This window comes from Nicotiana tabacum, chromosome 17 (assembly GCF_000715075.1).
Source record: "Nicotiana tabacum cultivar K326 chromosome 17, ASM71507v2, whole genome shotgun sequence".
NCBI lineage: Eukaryota > Viridiplantae > Streptophyta > Magnoliopsida > Solanales > Solanaceae > Nicotiana > Nicotiana tabacum.
In genome coordinates this window covers 134,496,577-134,515,295 of record NC_134096.1, presented here as the reverse complement: position 1 = coordinate 134,515,295, position 18,719 = coordinate 134,496,577, and the positions used below count along the sequence as shown (strand labels likewise).

General features: G+C 40.7%; 1 protein-coding gene across 5 annotated transcripts; it reads right to left on the bottom strand.

Annotated features, from left to right (window-relative positions):
• Positions 1-4,298: 4,298 nt before the first annotated feature.
• LOC107832316 (pseudouridine kinase) lies at positions 4,299-18,386 on the bottom strand. 5 transcript variants are annotated; one of them, XM_016660133.2, is made up of 3 exons: positions 18,168-18,386; positions 5,074-6,772; positions 4,299-4,992 (listed from the first exon to the last, which is right to left on the bottom strand). In XM_016660133.2, the coding sequence occupies exons 2-3, from the start codon at positions 6,764-6,766 to the stop codon at positions 4,871-4,873; spliced, it is 1,815 nt and encodes a 604-aa protein (XP_016515619.1). In that variant the 5' UTR covers positions 6,767-6,772; positions 18,168-18,386; the 3' UTR covers positions 4,299-4,870. The 5 variants fall into 5 exon arrangements, with proteins under 5 accessions (XP_016515619.1, XP_075091231.1, XP_016515616.1 ...); XM_075235130.1 differs by having other exon boundaries at positions 5,074-6,760; XM_016660130.2 differs by having other exon boundaries at positions 4,299-6,772; positions 18,168-18,385.
• Positions 18,387-18,719: the final 333 nt, after the last annotated feature.

Genomic DNA, 18,719 nt, shown 5'->3' with positions numbered 1-18,719 from the left:
TCCTCCAGAAAATAAGCCTTTAGGTTCGAAATGGATCTTTAAACGGAAAATGAAAGCTGATGGCACTATTGACAAATATAAGATAAGACTTGTTGTCAAATGTTATAGACAAAAAGAAGGCCTTGATTACTTTGACACTTACTCACCAGTAACGAGGATAACATCTATTAGGGTGCTAGTGGCACTGGCGGCCGTGTGTGGTCTTGAAATCTATCAAATGAATGTTAAAACAGTTTTCTTAAATGGAGAATTGGAGAAAGAAATTTACGTGGAACAACCTGAGGGTTTTGTGGTTCCGGGTAAAGAAAAGAAAGTGTGCAAACTTGTTAAGCCGCTTTATGGACTTAAACAAGCACCAAAACAATGGCATGTCAAATTTGACCAAACAATGTTGACAAGTGGGTTTAAAATCAACGAGTGTGACACATGTGTTTACATTAAAAACACTCCAGGTCATGAAGTCATTGTTTGTTTATATGTTGATGACATGTTGATAATGAGCAAAAATATGGCAGATATAAATGCTACTAAGCGTATGTTGGCTAGCAAATTCGACATGAATAGGAGTTGCCGATGTGATCTTAATAATCAGAATTCACAAGACTTTATAAGGTCTAGCATTATCACAGTCTCACTACATTGAAAGAGTACTTGACAAGTTCAAGTATTTGGATTTCAAGATTGCCAAGACTCTAATTGACGTGAGTTATGCGCTTCAAAAGAATGAAGGTGAAAGCGACTCACAACTGAACTATACAAGAGTATTGGAAAGTTTGATGTATATCATGAATTGTATGCGACCAGATATAGCATGTGCTATTAGCAAACTCAGTCGATTTACAAGTAATCCCAATCAAATACATTGTATTGCAATGAAACGAGTTTTGGGGTATCTGAAACATACCCAAGATTATGCTCTGCATTATAACAAATATCCCTCCGTGATCGAGGTATATAATGATGCAAATTGGATCAGTGGATCATCTGAAGTTAAATCCACGAGTGGATATGTTTTCACAATTGGGGGTGGGCAGTGTCTTGGAAATCATCCAAACAAACGTGCATCGCTCGTTCTACAATGGAATCTGAATTCATAGCTTTAGACAAGGTCAGTGAAGAAGCTGAATGGCTCCGAAATTTCTTGGAAGATATTCCATTTTGGCCCAAACCTTTAGCACCTATATGTATACATTGTGATGGTCAAGCGACAATAGGCAGGGAACGTTATGTATAACGAAAAATTTCGTCATATACGACGGAGATACAATACCGTTAGACAACTCTCTAGTGGTGTTATCATGATTGACTACGTAAAGTCCAGAGATACCGTGTTGGATCCACTTACAAAAGGCCTATCTAGAAAGGCAGTTGAAAGATAGTCGAAGGGAATGGGGTTATGGCCTAGAACAAGTCATCATGGCGGTAACTCTACCTAGCAGACTAGAGATCCCAAGAGCTAGGTTCAAAGAGATCAAACAAAGTTATGAATGACGGTTCAACATTGTCAAATAACTCAACCCATTCACGTGATGAAGACAATGTTCAGAAATCAAGGTAAAACATTAAGGCTTTTTGATGAGTCAGTAAAGCTTAAAGTTTTTTAACGATTTGCTAAGTCTGGCAGGATATGACCAGATAGTATGTCTATAGGATTACACGCTTAGAAATCACCTATGTGAGTGTAAAGTGTAAAGCCGCTTCAAGGGGAATGAAAGTAACTGCCCATTCTTTAAGCACTCATGAAACTTGGCGGTGTTCATGGCTGAAACGAACACAACCATGAGAACCATAGATGGTTAAGGGTTGATCGTGTGACTTATGTTGTCTATGTATACAATAAAGTTCGACGATTCAAAGATATCAAATCTACCGATTGACCGAGTATATCCGATATAAGTTCACTACGAAAAGTTCAAAGGGAAACCTGCTTATCCAGATGCAATTAATCCTTGCATATAAATCACACACTCGTCAGTGCATTCCTTTATTTTATAGCCATTCCCCATTCATGTTGGGGGTTGTTGGGATTTAAGATTGGTGAATCAGAAATGTAGGGAAGAAAGCGGAGGGAAAGTGAACTCCCTTTTACTTTGGAAAGAGCAAGTGTCCCTCATTGGTGGTGGAAAGAAAATGAATGTGCTTATATTGAGAAAGCACTCCTCTTGGTGTTAAATGAGTTGGAAAGAAAGTAAGCCTCGCGTCGTCGCGCTCGCTCGGCTTCGGCTTCGGCTTTGAATTAGGATTTGGATTTGGTCAAAGATCGATTAATTAATTAATTTAAATAATTAATGAAAAATTTAACCCGGAATAACCTAGGACCCGCAACGCGACCCGTTTCTTTTCCGGATTATTTTAAATCCGTTTTCCCGGAATGTTTCAAACGGAAAATATTCTCACCTGTTCCAACAGCCATGGCTGTTTCTGAAAGGTTGCAAACCTTTTCAGAAACAGTGCCAGAAAATGGCTATAAATAAGCCTTGATCCCAGAATCTTTCCTTACGAAATCTTATGATCTTCTTCTTCTTCCTCTTCTTCTTCACAAAATTTTCAGTGTGTTTTACAACCATTGAGTGGTTCGAAGTTCATAAGAGTTTTTGGTACCAATACAGTGTTGAGTTAAATCATTCTATCCTGGGAGGATAATATTCCAACACCTCGGATAATTGAGGGAAATACTTTCCTTAAGGATACACTGTACATTCAGTGGGCTCGATTTATTCCGAAATTATTTTTTCAGATATTATTTCGACATTCTGTTGTTGTTAACTTTCTGTTTCTGTTTTTTGTTTCAGGAAGTTTACTGTTTCGTTATTTATTATAATAGTACAGATTGTATAACAAGATCTTCAAAATGATGGATTGTTTGAGAACAATTAAGAATCTTCCGGAACTTTGGTGGAAATGATGTTCACATAGCCAAGCATACTAGTAGGATAGTGGGTGGGTTTTTGACCAACCAATGTAAGTTCAGCTCACAACTACACCGAATTTCAAAGGCTTGGTTGACAAATCATTGACTTGCATTTGAAGGATCAAGCACTCGGCTAATATTTTTTTTTTCCCTACCTCTACTTAATCCTGTTGGGTAAATGGTGACAAATTGTTGTAGACTGCTATGGTGGAATTTGTCTAAACAAACAGATGTAAATGCATAATAGTGTGTTGCGTGCCTCTGCCTCTGCATATTTTGAGTCAAAACAACTCAGATAATGATAATTAAAGGTCTGTGCTTCTTGGTATAATCTGGTAGATGATGATTCAATGCAGTAACTGTTAGTGTGGTGCACAATCAAAAGTCAAATAGATTGTTAGTTTTGTAATCAGTTCAGTATTCAGTATATATGAGGCATTACCCAAAATGGTCTAAGATTAATTTCTCTCAAAATAATCAGCCTGCTATTTCCAGCCCCTATACCCTATATCCGTTCAAACATTTTTAGGCGGAATACATATACCGCTCCTTAAACTTGTCAACTATTTTCACTTAGCTACACCTATTAGCTACTCCAGTTACACATAATATGTGTCTCTCAAACACCAAAAACTGGTCACCAAAAATGATATAGTGCGTGTATTCCACACACGTTGACATGGCAGAAATTAACGAATGAAAAAAAGCCACATGTCTTCTGTCTTAAATTAATTAATAAGAAAAATATTTCCAACCAAAACAAAAAAAGAACAGTTTTGGTTAAAAAACAAAAGCCCCCTCCCCCCCTTCGTCCATCTTTCCTCCGCCACCCTACCCACCCTAATGATAGCAGCGCGGGCCGAGTGGCAGAGGATCGGTGGTATGTGATTTTTCCTGTTTCGGAACTAACCTACATTAGAAGTAGCAGCCATGGTTATGGCTTGAAGCATGAAGATGAAGGAGAAAGGTAACTCACAAGAAGACACACTTTAATGACTTTTTATCTTTAATTTCACAAGAACAAAATCTTATTATCTTCTTTCAATGAAAGATAGTTTTTTGATTAAACTTGATGAATCTTTCTTAATTTTGGTTGATTTAAATTGCCGGATAGTGATTTGGTCTGTTTTATTAGCAAATTTATCTTATTTTTCTTGTAAATTTGTTTATCATTTGCTTTCAGAATACTTCTTCATAACACAAAAACCGTTCCTCTATCAGCAACATCTAGTTGCTTTTCACCAGTAGACTCAGCTACAAGTTCTAAGAGTTTAACTTTACACCCTTTGACAATGTAAAACCACACAATATGTCAAATTACATCGATAATATAAAAATTATTATAGTATTATTGTCATTAAAAGTTAAATCGATTTACAGATCGATGTGGGAAAGAAGTAGGAAAATAATTCATCCATGATAAAAGTGTGCAAAAAATATTACGCAAAACTTAATTCCAATGAAGGCCTATGCGACAGTAACAGAGAAAAGGGAGTACTTAAATTTCAAACACAAACATAAATGTTCAGCACCCAAAAAACAAAAGGGAGAGAAAACTGCTACCTCTGGTTCATTTCTTCCTTCTTTTTTCCCCCATTTCTCCCCCAAATTATCCAGAGAGGATTAAGAATTTACTCTTTCCTAATTGTTACTTTCAGAAATAAATTTTTTAGCACTAGATGAAGTGAAAAAATGCCCTCTTCCTCTAGTGCGTATTTATGAAAGTAACAACTGGGAAAGAGTAAACTCTTAATCCTCTCTGGATATTGAAATGGCGGAAAAAAAGAGGGAAGTGTTTAAAGAACCATGAAAATGTAGCAACGATACACCAGCTTCAGTAGACTAGTTCCTGTTCTTAGGAGTATCTTTGTTTCTTCCCTTGACGGACCTGATCTTTTGTTTTTTGGATATTACACGTTCCCATATTGGGAAATCTTCCTCCTCTTCTTCATATTTGTCCTATTGAATTGTTTCAGTTATTTCCCCGTCCTTTGGCTTTTCTTCAGGTGGGAGATTACTTGTCACTATTTTCGTGTACGTCAACTTTAGTTCAGGACCTTTGTCTTGGCTTGGTATTAACCCTGCGTTAGGCAAAGAGCTTGGATTAGGCTGCTTCATGACACTGATCGGTTGCTGATCAGTTAAGTTACGTGTTAAATTACCAGTCATTTGTTTGCCAATCGGACGAACAACCTGTCGACTTTGGTAAGCTGATCTACCAATTAAAGACTCATCCTGATTGCTCCCAGGTGCATCAGCAATGTTTTCGCTTTGTGATTGCGTTAGCAGTGGATTGTTGCTTTTGTTTTGTGGTGGCTGGATGGGAAATGACCCAAATGATACATTCTTACCATTCCCTAAACCATCTCTACTTTGGCTAACTGACATACCAGAGTACACATGGCTTGCATCATATTCGATTCCGTCCAAACAAGTCTCTGCGGGGACATTGGTTTCTACTTCAACAGCAAATTTAGCAGCTGCAATCCCTACTGCTACACTTTGCATGACATCTAAACCAGCAGATAGAGAAGCTATAGTCCCGCCAACCAAGCAATCTCCAGCGCCTGTAAGCCTCACTACTGATGCAGAAAGTGCAGGGAAATGGACAGCATAAAAATCTGAGTACAGCCCATATCTTGAAGCACCATAAAACCGACCACTTGAGCATTCTGCATCAACAGCTTCCCGCAACTGTTTACTCGACGAAGGAAGCCGGTTTCCCTTAAAATCAAGTTTCTGAAGAAGAACGGACTTAGCTTTGGAGCATAAGAATACCCCATCTTGTCCAACTGTAACAACAATCACCTTCACACCATTGTCTAGCAAACACGAAATGGCAGGTTTAAGCATTTCGAACAAAGATTCGACGGTACTACAAAGATCTCTCTGAACTGGAGAAAATCTGTCTCTGCCGCGGCGGGATAAGGCATTTGCCATGGCAATAAGTTCATCTTCATTGGCTGAGACAAATCTTACATAGTGGACCACTGAAGCAATTCTTCTAGATCTGGCCACTGATACAGGGTCAAACCAGACCGGAGTAGTGAACTGAGCGGCCATTCGACAAGATGCCTCAAGAGAATGAGAACTCAAGTTCGCATCCACCATCAGTATTGGAGCTGACCTTATTTTGCTTTTGAACTTTTCAATCCACTTGGGAGTGAGAAACTTGTCAATTGAGTCAACACAAGCCACAGCAGCTACTAGTCCACCTTTTCCATCAAAGACATTGCAACTGACAGCAGTCTCAATATCTTGCAGTCTCAGAATACCTTGTACGGATAACCGAGTAGATTCCCAGTGTTCGTATAGCGACTTTCCTGGAACGTCAAGTCCAACAGCGCTTATCAGGAATGGTTTTGCTTTAAGCTTTGACATGCAATCAGCAACATTCCTTGCCACACCACCCAATACTTTGGTAATCTTCCCAGGAGAGGCCGATGGCCTTGTATGATTAGCTGCAGGCATAGAATAATTAGGAACTGCATTTGTATCCAACACCATAACTCCGATCACTACAGGAACAGCCTCTGTTGTTTGCTGAGGGGGTACTGGCTGATCAGTTGGTATCTGCGTCAATGGCGGCAGACTACTCATATTGCTCGGCAGTGGCACGACTGGCTTTGTCACTATTCGCTTCCTAAACACTCGCACTGCTGGCTTTGTCACTGTCAGCTTGCGTGGAAGCGGTGAAGGGGTAGGTGGTGGCTTGGGCTCGTAACTGGATTCGCTCGAAATGTGATTTGCCAAAGGGCGAAAATTTAGCTTTCCCATTATAAGTATTAATTTGTCAAAATCTCGATCTGCCAATAGTAGACTTGCTATCTGCGATCTTCTACTATCTCCCTGCATGTATTCCTTTTCACTTGTCAATCCTTGATAAAATTATAAATAATCATGACGTATTCAAATAATTTAAAGAAAGGATTCTTCTTTAGAATAAGGATCCTCCAAATCTCTTAATGTTCGAGATTGAAACATATTGATGTGCTAAGGATTGTATCATGAGAACTGACAGATGATTCATCAACTACAATTACATTTCAATCCTAAACAAATTGGAATTGAACATATGAATTTTCATTGTGTATTTTTTTCCATTTAATTTCATGTCAGGGTAATATTATACTACAAAATAAAAATAAAAATAAGACTTGTACTTACAAATTCTTACACATGATTGGGAATGGAATACATTCTTCATCTTTTGATCAATGGAAGAAAATAATCCTCCGAGTTAAACGAGTCAAAATAGAAATTCAATTCGTGGAAACTTTTTTCCCTATTTGGTCTCTTGAGACAGGAAGAGAGTGATAAGCATAGCATATATTGAGAATTTTCGACTTTGAAGAACAGAACATCTTAAAAAAGACACTTAGGGTGTGTTTGGTGCGAAAGAAAATGTTTTCATAGAAAATGAGTAGTTTTATCACTTATTTTTTCTTGTTTGGTTGGTGAGTGAAAATTTTTTCAGGAAAAGATTTTTCAGTGTTTAGTTAGAGAGTATAAATATTTTTAAAAAAATATATTTTTATGCTACTCTCCTCAACCCACCTTTCCAAAATCTCCAAAAATAGCATATTCAATTTGCACTTATGTTTCAGACTTTGTTGTATCCTGATAGAGAATTGCTTGTAATCCCTAAAGTATACAAAGGCAATAACTCTTGAAATATGTGCAAAACCTTTAATTCTCTGTTACTTAGTTTTTCTAACAATTCTCTATGATTTCTCCTTTTTTTTTTCTTTGGTTGTGTAGATGACCACTAGAAAATCTTGGGGAAAAGTAGCTTTCTGAGGAATATCCTTAAGCTGCCGCTATCATTAATTAACAGACATTTTCTTAAATTCTACTCATTAGGGTACATTTCTTCTCGACATACTCTTTTAAAATACTTCCTCGGGATGATAGGACATTTAAGCTTTTAGGATGAGTTTTTTCTTTTTAATTTTGTTTTTCAAGACCAGACATGGAATCCTAATTGGATATAGTATAAGATATTGTATACAGTCAAAATCGGGCTTGCCCGATTTCGTATGGTTAATCAAGATCAGGGCGGCAGACCGAGGTTCGATCCCAAGTTATATTGGATCGTTACATGAATAGATATTGCCTAACTCGTGATTCAGGGATTGAGATCGAGACCAGTTAAGGTCGAGACCGAGAAGGATAGAGATCTAGTGAGATCGAAAGAAGCATGCTAAGTCGAATAACAGAAAGCCGAAGAATCCGTGATCGGGCGAGGATTGTGGCGGAGATCTCGGCATGTATCAAGATAAGACCGGTTGATTAGGCAATCAGGAGATTTCCTTCTGTATTTAGAATTATACCACATGTGGAATTCCTCTACTATATAAAGAGGGTTCCAATCATCTTGTAAGGGGACTGACGCATATCAAAGCAGTTTATAACATTTTCTTAAGCATTCTTATTCTATTGTCCAGTTCTTGCTTTTCAATAATATATTCATCAGTTGGTTCGAGGGCGACCTAATTTGAGGGCCAAGGTAGCACGTTACATTATTTTGCTTTGCTTTACAGTTAATTTCTAACTTCAATTCTCATGTTTCTTAGTTTGTGCCAAGTAAAATCACATATCCTTAAAACCACTTACAAATTTAATTGTTATCCGACGTTAAGGGTAAACAGTTTGGCGCCCACCGTGGGGCTAAGGATAATAGTGATTGTCTAGTGCTAATTTTCATAACACACATTGCTTTACACTTATTTTTGTAAGCATTTTTGATTCCAGGATCAGCATGTCGAACTCTCAATCAGTACCCACACACATCGACAACGACCTTGGTTTTCATGGCGAAAACGACAATGTAGCCTCCCCAGGAAACGAAGTGCTTCCAGTTGACCTCAAGGGAGCACCAGTTGCAGATCCCATCGACGTCAGTTCCCATGTTGCCCTGAATGCAAATCTGGGCATCGACCCCGAAAATAGCGTCCGCAGAGACGTTCGATCAGCCGGTCAGAACGCACAGGGCGGCAAAGAAGGCGGAATCAGCCTTCGAATAATATTCGAAATGTTGCAGGCTCAACAAGCTATAATAGCACAACTTCAGAATCAGAACCACGCACCAAGTAGGGTCGAACCCGAGCCATCACAGGAAATCGTTCACAGGGCCAAACCAGTGCCGGGGAGGACAAATGTGAATTGAGTCAGGGACCGACCCTGCTATCTTGAAAACTATGTATGGGAAGGGACCTTGTCTTTCAATGACAAGGATGCAGAGGGGATCTTACAACCCCACAATGAGGCACTGGTAATATCTGTCCTTATGAATAAAATTCAAGTTAAACATGTTTTGATTGATCCAGGTAGGTCGGCCAACATTATTCGATCGAGGGTCGTAGAACAGCTCGCCCTACAAGATCAAATTGTGCCCGCATCCCAAGTACTTAACGGCTTCAACATGGCAAGCGAAACCACCAAAGGTGAAATTACTTTGCCAGTAAACGTGGTCGGGACCATCCAAAAAACAAAGTTTTATGTGATCGATGGTGATATGAGGTACAATTCCATGCTCGGAAGGCCTTGGATCCATAACATGAGGGCAGTACCCTCGACCTTTCACCAAGTTCTGAAGTTCCCGACATCGAAGGGAGTCAAAACAGTGTACGGGGAGAAACCAGCCGCCAAGGAAATGTTTGTAGTCAATGAAGTGATACCGGTATCGACGCTCTCATCAATGAATGGATCGAAGGGAAAGCAGGAGGTCAAATAGTAACCACAGATACTAGCCTAGACCCAATTGCAAGAGCAAGGGATCGACGAGGATGACGACTACTGGATCCCTCGATCCTTCATAATTCCCGATGACTCTGATGCCACCAATTCAACGGTCGAAGAGATGGAACAAGTCACACTGGCCAAGCATACTGGCCAAGCATCAGCACGAACGAAAGGTATACCTGGGCACGGGGCTAACCCCCGAGCTCAGGAAAAAACATATTCATTTCCTTAAAGCTAACATGGATTGCTTTGCTTGGTCCCACCTCGATATGACAGGGATCCCACCAGAAATTACCATTCACAAACTATGCCTGGACCCTAAATTCCGCCCGGTGAAGCAAAAAAGAAAGCCCCAGTCCGAGGTCAAACATGCCTTCATCAAGGACTAGGTAACCAAACTTCTCAAAATAGGATCCATTCGGGAAGTAAAGTACCCCGAATGGTTAGCAAACGTAGTAGTAGTCCCTAAGAAGGGAAACAAACTTAGAATGTGTATAGATTATAAAGACCTAAATAAAAGCATGCCCCAAGAATTCTTTTCCTTTGCCTAATATCGATCGTATGATCGATGCCACGACTGATGACTCTCAGTTTTCTCGATGCCTACTCCGGGTACAACCAGATATAGATGAACCCGGAGGATCAGGAAAAGACCTCGTTTATCAATAAGTACGACCTATTGTTATAATGTAATGTCATTCGGTCTAAAAAATGCTGGTGCAACTTATCAACAACTAGTAAACCAAATATTCGAAGAACAAATAGAAAAATCAATGGAAGTTTATATTGATGACATGTTAACTAAGTTCATGCGAGCAGAGGACCATTTAAAGCATTTGCAAGAGACTTTCGATAAACTAAGGAAGTACAATATGAAGCTCAACCCCGAAAAGTGTGCATTCGGGGTTGGCTCGGGCAAGTTTTTTGGTTTTATGGTGTCCAACAAGGGAATCGAGATCAACCCCGATAAAATTAAAGCTATCGAGGATATCACGGTAGTGGATAATGTAAAGGTCGTGCAGAGGCTGACGGGGCAGATAGTCGCCTTTGGGCGATTCATTTCGAGAGCCTCACATAGGAGCCATCGATTATTCTTGCTGCTTAAGAAAAAGAGCAATTTTGCATGGACTCCGGAATGCCAGCAGGCCTTGGAGGAACTAAAGCAGTATTTATCGAGCCTGCCGCTGCTTCACACCCCGAAAGTGGATGAACAACTTTACCTGTACTTGGCAGTCTCAGAGATAGCGATAAGTGGAGTCCTGGCTCGAGAAGAACAAGGTACACAATTCCTTGTCTATTATGTTAGTCGAACCTTAGGTGAGGCAGAAACTAGATATCCACACTTAGAAAAAATAGTGCTTGCTTTAATAAGCGCCTCTAGGAAACTAAAACCATATTTCCAATGTCATCCAATATATGTTGTAACAACTTATCCTCTTCGAAATATTTTGCACAAACCCGAACTTTCGGGTCGATTGGCCAAATGGGCCGTAAACATCAGTGGGTACGATATTGAGTATCGACCCGAAACCGTCATCAAGTCTCAAATATTGGCAGACTTCGTGGCTGACTTTACGCCGGCCCTCGTACCCGAGGTTGAAAAAGAATTATTGATAAAATTGGGTACATCTTCGGGAGTCTGGACCGTCTTTACGGAAGGTGCTTCAAACGCGAAGGGGTCTGGACTAGGCATCTTACTAAAATCACCCACAAGTAATGTAGTTAGACAGTCTATCAGAACTACAAAATTGACTAACAATGAGGCCGAGTATGAGGCCATGATTGCCGGTCTTGAACTAGCTAGAAGCTTGGGAGCGAGGTCATAGAGGCTAAGTGTGATTCCCTCGTCATGGTAAACCAAGTTAACGGGACTTTTGAAGTCCGAGAAGACCGAATGTAGAGGTACTTAGATAAACTACAGGTAACTCTACATTGATTTAAGGAATGGACCTTGCAACATGTACCTCGAGAACAGAACAACGAGGTCAACGCTCTTGCAGACTTAGGTTCGTTGGTCGAGGACGACGAACTCAACTCGGGGACTGTCGTACAACTCATGAGATCAGTAATCGAAGAAGGTCACGCCGAGATAAACTTCACAAGTTTAACCTGGGATTGGAGAAACAAGTATATAGAGTACTTAAAGAACGGGAAGCTTCCATAAGATTCAAAGGAGTCGAGAACTCTGCGCACAAAGGCAGCACAGTTCACTTTGTCCGAAGACTGAACCCTGTTTAGAAGGACTTTCGATGGACCGTTGGCAATATGTTTGGGACCGGGAGATACCGACTACATCCTACTAGAAATTCACGAGGGCACTTGTAGAAATCATTCCGGTGTCGTTTCGCTGGTCCACAAAGTAATCAGAGCAGGGTATTATTAGACCGATATGGGGAAGGATGCAAGGGAGTTCGTTCAAAAATGTGACAAATGTCAAAGGCATGCGCTCATGAATCATCAACTCGGGGAATTACTCTACTCAGTCCTGTCCCTATGGCCCTTCATGAAATGGGGAATGGACATCGTTAGCCCTCTCCCGTCGGCCCCAGGTAAAGTTCAGTTTATTTTGTTTATGACTGATTATTTCTCTAAATGGGTTGAAGTACATGCTTTCGAGAAAGTCAGAGAAAAGGAAGTCATAGACTTCATTTGGGACCATATCATATGTCGATTCAGGATGCCCTCCGAGATTGTATGTGATAATGGAAAACAATTCATCGACAGCAAAGTAACTAAATTTCTCGAGGATCACAAGATCAAAAGGATCCTATCAACACCTTATCATCCCAATGGAAACGAACAAACTGAATCGACCAACAAAACCATCATCCAAAATCTTAAAAGGAGATTGACCGACGCCAAAGGAAAATGGAGAGAAATACTACCCGAGGTTCTATGGGCATACCGCACAACATCGAAATCCAGTACCGGAGCAACACCATTCTCATTAGTTTATGATGCCGAATCTCTAATCCCGTTCGAGGTCGGAGAACCTAGCTTCATGTTTCGATATGCAACAGAGGAATCAAATAACGAGACCATGAATACGAGCTTAGAATTGTTGGACGAAAGACGCGAAGCCGCTCTCGTCTGATTGGCCACCCAAAAACAACGGATCGAAAGGTACTATAGTCGAATAGCCAATCTTAGATATTTTAACATCGGGGACTTGGTGCTAAGAAAAATCACCCTCAACACCCAAAATCCGAATGAAGGGAAACTAGGTCCGAACTGGGAAGGACCATACCAGGTTCTCGAAATCATCGGAAAAAGATCCTACAAGCTCAACATGATGAACGACGAACAACTGCAGAGCAATTGGAACGTATCGCACCTAAAACGATACTACTGCTAAGGTACGGCCCTTCCATTTTCATTTATATTCTAAACTAACCCTTACAGGTGTTCGACCAGAAACATCGATGGATTCTTCGACACAAAGCCTTTAGGTCTGAAAGCACGCGTTGGACTCTTTTTCCCTTAGACCGATTTTGTCCCAAATGGGTTTTCCAATGAGGTTTTTAATGAGGCAACCATTGATCGTGCTAACTTAGAACAATTCAACAGTATCTGAGGTTTCTTTACAATCAACCTCGAATGTCAACTTTGATGCAAAGAAGGTACTTCATGGCAGCAGTGTCTCGATAGGAAAAACTTTTAAGGGCTAAACCGTCAAACGAACCATGCCCGCGTAGTTTGCTCGAATCCTGGCACAGAACATGTACGCATGTGTAATCATTTATAAAGAGAAGTATTTTTGTTTACCGATATCTCATGCCTTAGAAAATATTTTCTACTTTACAATTTCATGCTCTCGATCTATTATATAAACAGGCTTAAGGGCTGACCATAACTCGGATAATTACTCCTAGCTCGGGGACTGCCGTCAGAAAAATAAACGAGATCGAATTATTAAAACTCCGAGATCATAAGACCTTTTAGGCAACCCTCGATTTTTATAGGCCACGTCCACCCCACTCAGGGACTGACACTTCGGGCTAGCTCGAAGTAAAACGGGAAAGTAAGTCTAAGGGGCAAATTCCGAACTAAAAAGGCTACGCCGAATTAACACGGTTCGGAGATGTCCGAATTCCGTAATAAAACAAGCCTTCGAATTCTTTCATAAACCGGTTAAAAAGGCTAGCCCCGGTAAAATCATAAAAGGCTTCCATAATATCAAGCCTCGAAAACTCTAATAAGTACAAGATTGTTCGAACTCTCGAATAATTCCTTATTTCATGCTAAGGCATTACAAGTTTTGCAAATACAAATGATAAAAAAACTTTTTCAAGCTGAAAAGGGGAGAAAGCCATAAATAATCTTTTTACAAAAGCCTAAGGGCTGTTTTGGCTTCGAGTTCGAGAGACCATCTTCGCTCAAATAAAAAAAACTTAAGGGTTACCTTACTTCGAGTTCGAGCAAGTACTCACTCGATCGTAAAGCCTAAGGGCTATACTAGTTTGGTTTCAACCAAACTGTCTAAACCTCGGACCTTAGAATACAACTTCATACTTTTATAAGGTAGAAAGGAAGAAAGTTTTTATATATATGTCAAAAATCATTTACAAGGGCAGCATGGCCCGATCAAATTTCTCTACAAAAGACCAAAATGGTCTTAAAAGAAACACAAAAAATACTAATCCTAAAGGACTTAGTCTTCTCCGGGAGAAGCATTGAGGCCTTCTCCACTTTCAGATCCGCTCATACTCGCAGAATCATCATCATCAAGAAAGGCCAACACTCTGGCTTCAGCTTCAAGCTCCTTAGCATTCTCGATCTCGGCTGTAAGATCGAAGCCACGAGCATGGACCTCCTCGAGAGTCTCCCTTCGAGACTGGCATTTGGCATGCTCGGCAATCCAGTTCGCTCGAGCCTGAGCAGCTTCGGCAACCTCCTTTGCTCGAACCTGAGAAGCTTCAGCGTCAGACCGGTAGATGGCCACCATTGCATCAGCATTAGCCTTGGCCGTTTTGACCTCCGATTTGGCCGCTGCAAGTTCTGTGACCAACCTCTCTCGATCGGAAGTTGCTGAACCCAACCGAGACTGAACTCTTCAATTTTCTTGGCTTGCACCAAGTCTTTCTCTTTCAAGCTTCGGAGTTGGGTCTCAGCCGAGGCTAGTTGAGCTCGGGTAGCCTCCTTTACTAAGGCAAGGTGGTCCATGTTCTTCTTCCACACCTCGGCCTCCGCTTTCACCGCGTCCACTTCCTCACGAAGCTGCCTGTTCACATCGAGCTTTCGCTGGACATGTGGGACCGAACTGCTAGCCACCATGCCCGAGTCGGTTTCATTAACTTCAAAAATTCTCTTTACCTGCTCGGCCAAATCAGCTTGTTCTTTCTGAGCTGCTTCTAGCTCAGCCCGAAGTCCTTTTGCTTCCCTTTCTTTACTGCTCACGGAGAAGCTTGAAGGCATTTCTCTCCTCAGTAAGCCCTCAAATTTCGACTTCGTACCGGCTCAGCTCCCCTCGGGATCGTAAGAAAGCCTCGTGATGAAGCACAAAAGCCTACAAGAATAGAAAGAAAGAATTACACAAAGGGGGAAGAGTACAAGTATGAAAATTGACAAAGAAAATATGAAGTTACGCGGCTTAGGGCCTATTGGGCTTCGTTGAAAAGACTAGGCTCTCCCACCTCGCCCGAACTCTTCTTCGAAATCTCCAAGCCACTTAGACTGGTGACACCTTCTACCCCAATAAAATAACCATGGAAAATATCTTCCTCTCCATGGGATCCTTCCCCGTAACAAGTCTCTACGGCTTGAGCGTCGCGTATCATCGACTCGGAAAATAAAGTAAACGAGGGGGAATCCCCTATCTCTATTGCCCCAAGTGGGTCTTTTGGGGCACCGCCTCCATCTTGGGGAGCCTAGAGCTCTGTTTCTGCACCAGCATCCACCACCTCTTCAATTGTCTCTTTGCCACGAGGCAAAGAATCTTCGGTTCCTCTCGACTCGGGGACTTAGGACGAAGTCTCCTCCTTGACCTCATCGAGCCTAGACGGAGCAATATCAACTCCCACCGATTCTGAAGTTCTCCGAATTTCGGTGCTAGCTCGCGCATGGGCCACTAGCCCAGAATCATCCTCTTTCTCTTCTTCTTCTTCTTCTTCTTCTTCTTCTTCTTCTTCCCTTAGACTTTGGACTGACTCCATAGTCAATGGGATTATGTTCCCATTGGGTTTACGGGCTGTTCTCTTCTTGGGTTCTTGACCCTCGGAGTTCAAGGCCCTTTTTCTCTTATTCTCCTTTGCCGGTTTTGAGATAGGTGGTGAAACTTCTTCACCACCGGGCGAGGGTCTCATAGTCGCGTCCTTTACGAGATCTACAAAAGGAGAAAGTAAGTAAATTCATATTTTGAAAAAATGTTTGAACGATAGACAATTCGGTAAGTCAGGAAGAAGGCTTACCATGAGTACGAGCCTCCCACCGACCCTTTGACAAATCGCGCCATGCACGCTCTGCGTGTGTTGACATTGAGACCAGGCTCCTAACCTAGTTCTCGAGGTGGGGAACCACACTCGGCATCCAAGCAACGGCTTCATCGAGAAAAACACTGATAAGAAAGGAGGAAGAAGTAAAAACAACAAACAGAAGTTAAAGACGGAATCATACTTACGTTTCATATTCCATTTCTAAGAAAATGGCATGCTCTCAGTCGGGATTAGGTCTGTGGTCTTAACCCGAACGAACTGACCCATCCAGTCCCGATCTTTGTCTTCATCTATACTCGAGATGAGTGACTTGGTGGCCCGGTGTTGAAGCTTTATCAGCCCACCTCGATAAAGTCGATGGCTATACAATCTTATGAGGTGGTCAAGGGTGAAAGGAAGCCCGTCGATTTTGCTCACGATGAAATGGAGCAGTATCACGACCCTCCAGAAAGAGGGGTGAATTTGGCCGAGGGTCACCTGGTATTTCTTGCAGAAGTCTACGATGACCGGATCGAGGGGACTCAGTGTGAAAGGATAAGTGTAAACACTTAGGTACCTTTCCACATAGGTGGTAATCGCTTCTTCTGGTGTTGGTATCACAACCTCTTTGTCTCCCCAGTTGCAATCTTCCTTCGCCTGGTCAAGGAAGCTTTTGGGTATCGAGCACATATATCTCGATATCGGCTCACATCGACCAGGAACCGATGAAGGTTTCTTGACCTTAAAATCAGAATCAATACCACACATCCCGGGAATAAGTTCTTCAGGGCGTGGCTCCACCACTGGTTTCTCGCCGGCCGGCCGAGATGAGGAAGCAACCTCTTTCTGCAAAAATATTTTAGATGTTTTGGCCATTTAGTTTTTGTAGGCAAAGAAGAATGGAGACTAAAATATTCGGTGTTTTAGGAAGAACAAGCAAAGAAACTCAAAGACCCGAAGATATGAAGCTTTAAGAAGGCAAAGAACTATGGAAATTGGAATGAAAAAGATTTGAAAGTAAAAGTTTGGAATAATGAAGGAGGGCTATTTATCAAATTCACAACGAAGGTTCAAAACTGGTAGCGGTCGACCATTAACTGACACGCATTAAATACTTGAGAAACTGTACCGACGAGACGTTTCAGTCACTTCTGATGTTTATGTCACGATGATTATGTCATGATCGAAGGCTCAAATCATTTCTTGTCATTACTCTCAAAAAAACGAGGGGACTCTCTGTATACGTATATCAAAATCGGGCTTGTCCGATTTCGTATGGTTAATCAAGATCGGAGCGGCAGACCGAGGTTCGATCCCAAGTTATATTGGATCGTTACATGAATAGATATTGCCTAGCTCATGATTCAGGGATCGAGATCGAGACCAGCTAAGGTCAAGACCGAGAAGGATAGAGATCTAGCGAGATCGAAAAAAGCCTGCTAAGTCGAATAACAGAAAGCCGAAGAATCCGTGACCGGACGAGGATTGTGGCGGAGATCTCCGCATGTATCAAGATAAGACCGGTTGATTAGCCAATTAGTAGATTTCCTTCTGTATTTAAAATTATACCATATGTGAAATTACTCTATTATATAAATGGGGTTCCAATCATCTTGTAAGGCGACTGACGCATATCAAAGCAGTTTATAACATTTTCGTAAGCATTCTTATTCTGTTGTCGAGTTCTTGCTTTTCAATAATATATTCATTTGGTTCGAGGGCGACCTAGCTTGAGGGCCAAGGTAGCACGCTATGTTGTTTTGCTTTGCTTTATAGTTAATTTCTAACTTCAATTCTCATATTTCTCAGTTTGTGCCAAGTAAAATCACATATCCTTAAAATCACTTAAAAATTTAATTGTTATCCGATTTTAAGGGTAAACAGATATGAAACTAAAAGAAAAAAAGATTGTATGAAAATGCTTATACCTAGCTGGTATTCTCTTACTACAAATAGGAGACCGTACTTCTTAATTAAAGAAGAGCGGAAGATTTACATCCTACCAGTCGCTTAATGACTATTGTACAATCAATTTCGCTGAAGAGTTCCGTGCGTAAAGAAGAAAAAAATAATAAAGGATGAAGAAGAGAAGAATGACATACTGACTGATGCTAGCTTCTCGATCGGCAGCTGGAGAAAGGTGGATAATCGGGTTGATACTTTTAGCTCCAAATTCTCTAGTGTGTGTGTGAGAGAGAGGTAGAGAGTGCGTTTGAATTTCTTTACCTCAAACAACGAGTCTAGTAATGACTAATTAACTACTATACCTTCTGTACATGATTACTCATTGAGGAAACCTGATAGTATTGCAATTGAAGGTTCACCCACCCTTCTGTTTCTTTATTTTATAGACCGTTTGACCGAGCCATAAAAATTCGCTTATTTTGAAATGCGTTTTTTCATACTCAAAAATACTTTTGCCGCAAAATAATTTATATTTAGCTAAATAATTTGAAAATCACTTTTGAGCATCAATTACTATTTGGTTAAATTTTTAAAAATTATTTTTAAGTGTATTTTTCTTAAAAGTGCTTTTTAAAAAAATATTTTCGAAACTGCTTCTTCAAAACTGTTTCTGTTTTTCTTCAAAAGTAATTTTTTTTTTCTTTCAAAAGTTTGACCAAATAGTTTAACATTAAAAAAAATATTTCTTT

What these genes read in the sequence shown, in the direction of transcription:
- LOC107832316 (XM_016660130.2), bottom strand. Translation starts at nt 6,766, where the DNA reads ATGCAGGGAGATAGTAGAAGATCGCAGATAGCAAGTCTACTATTGGCA.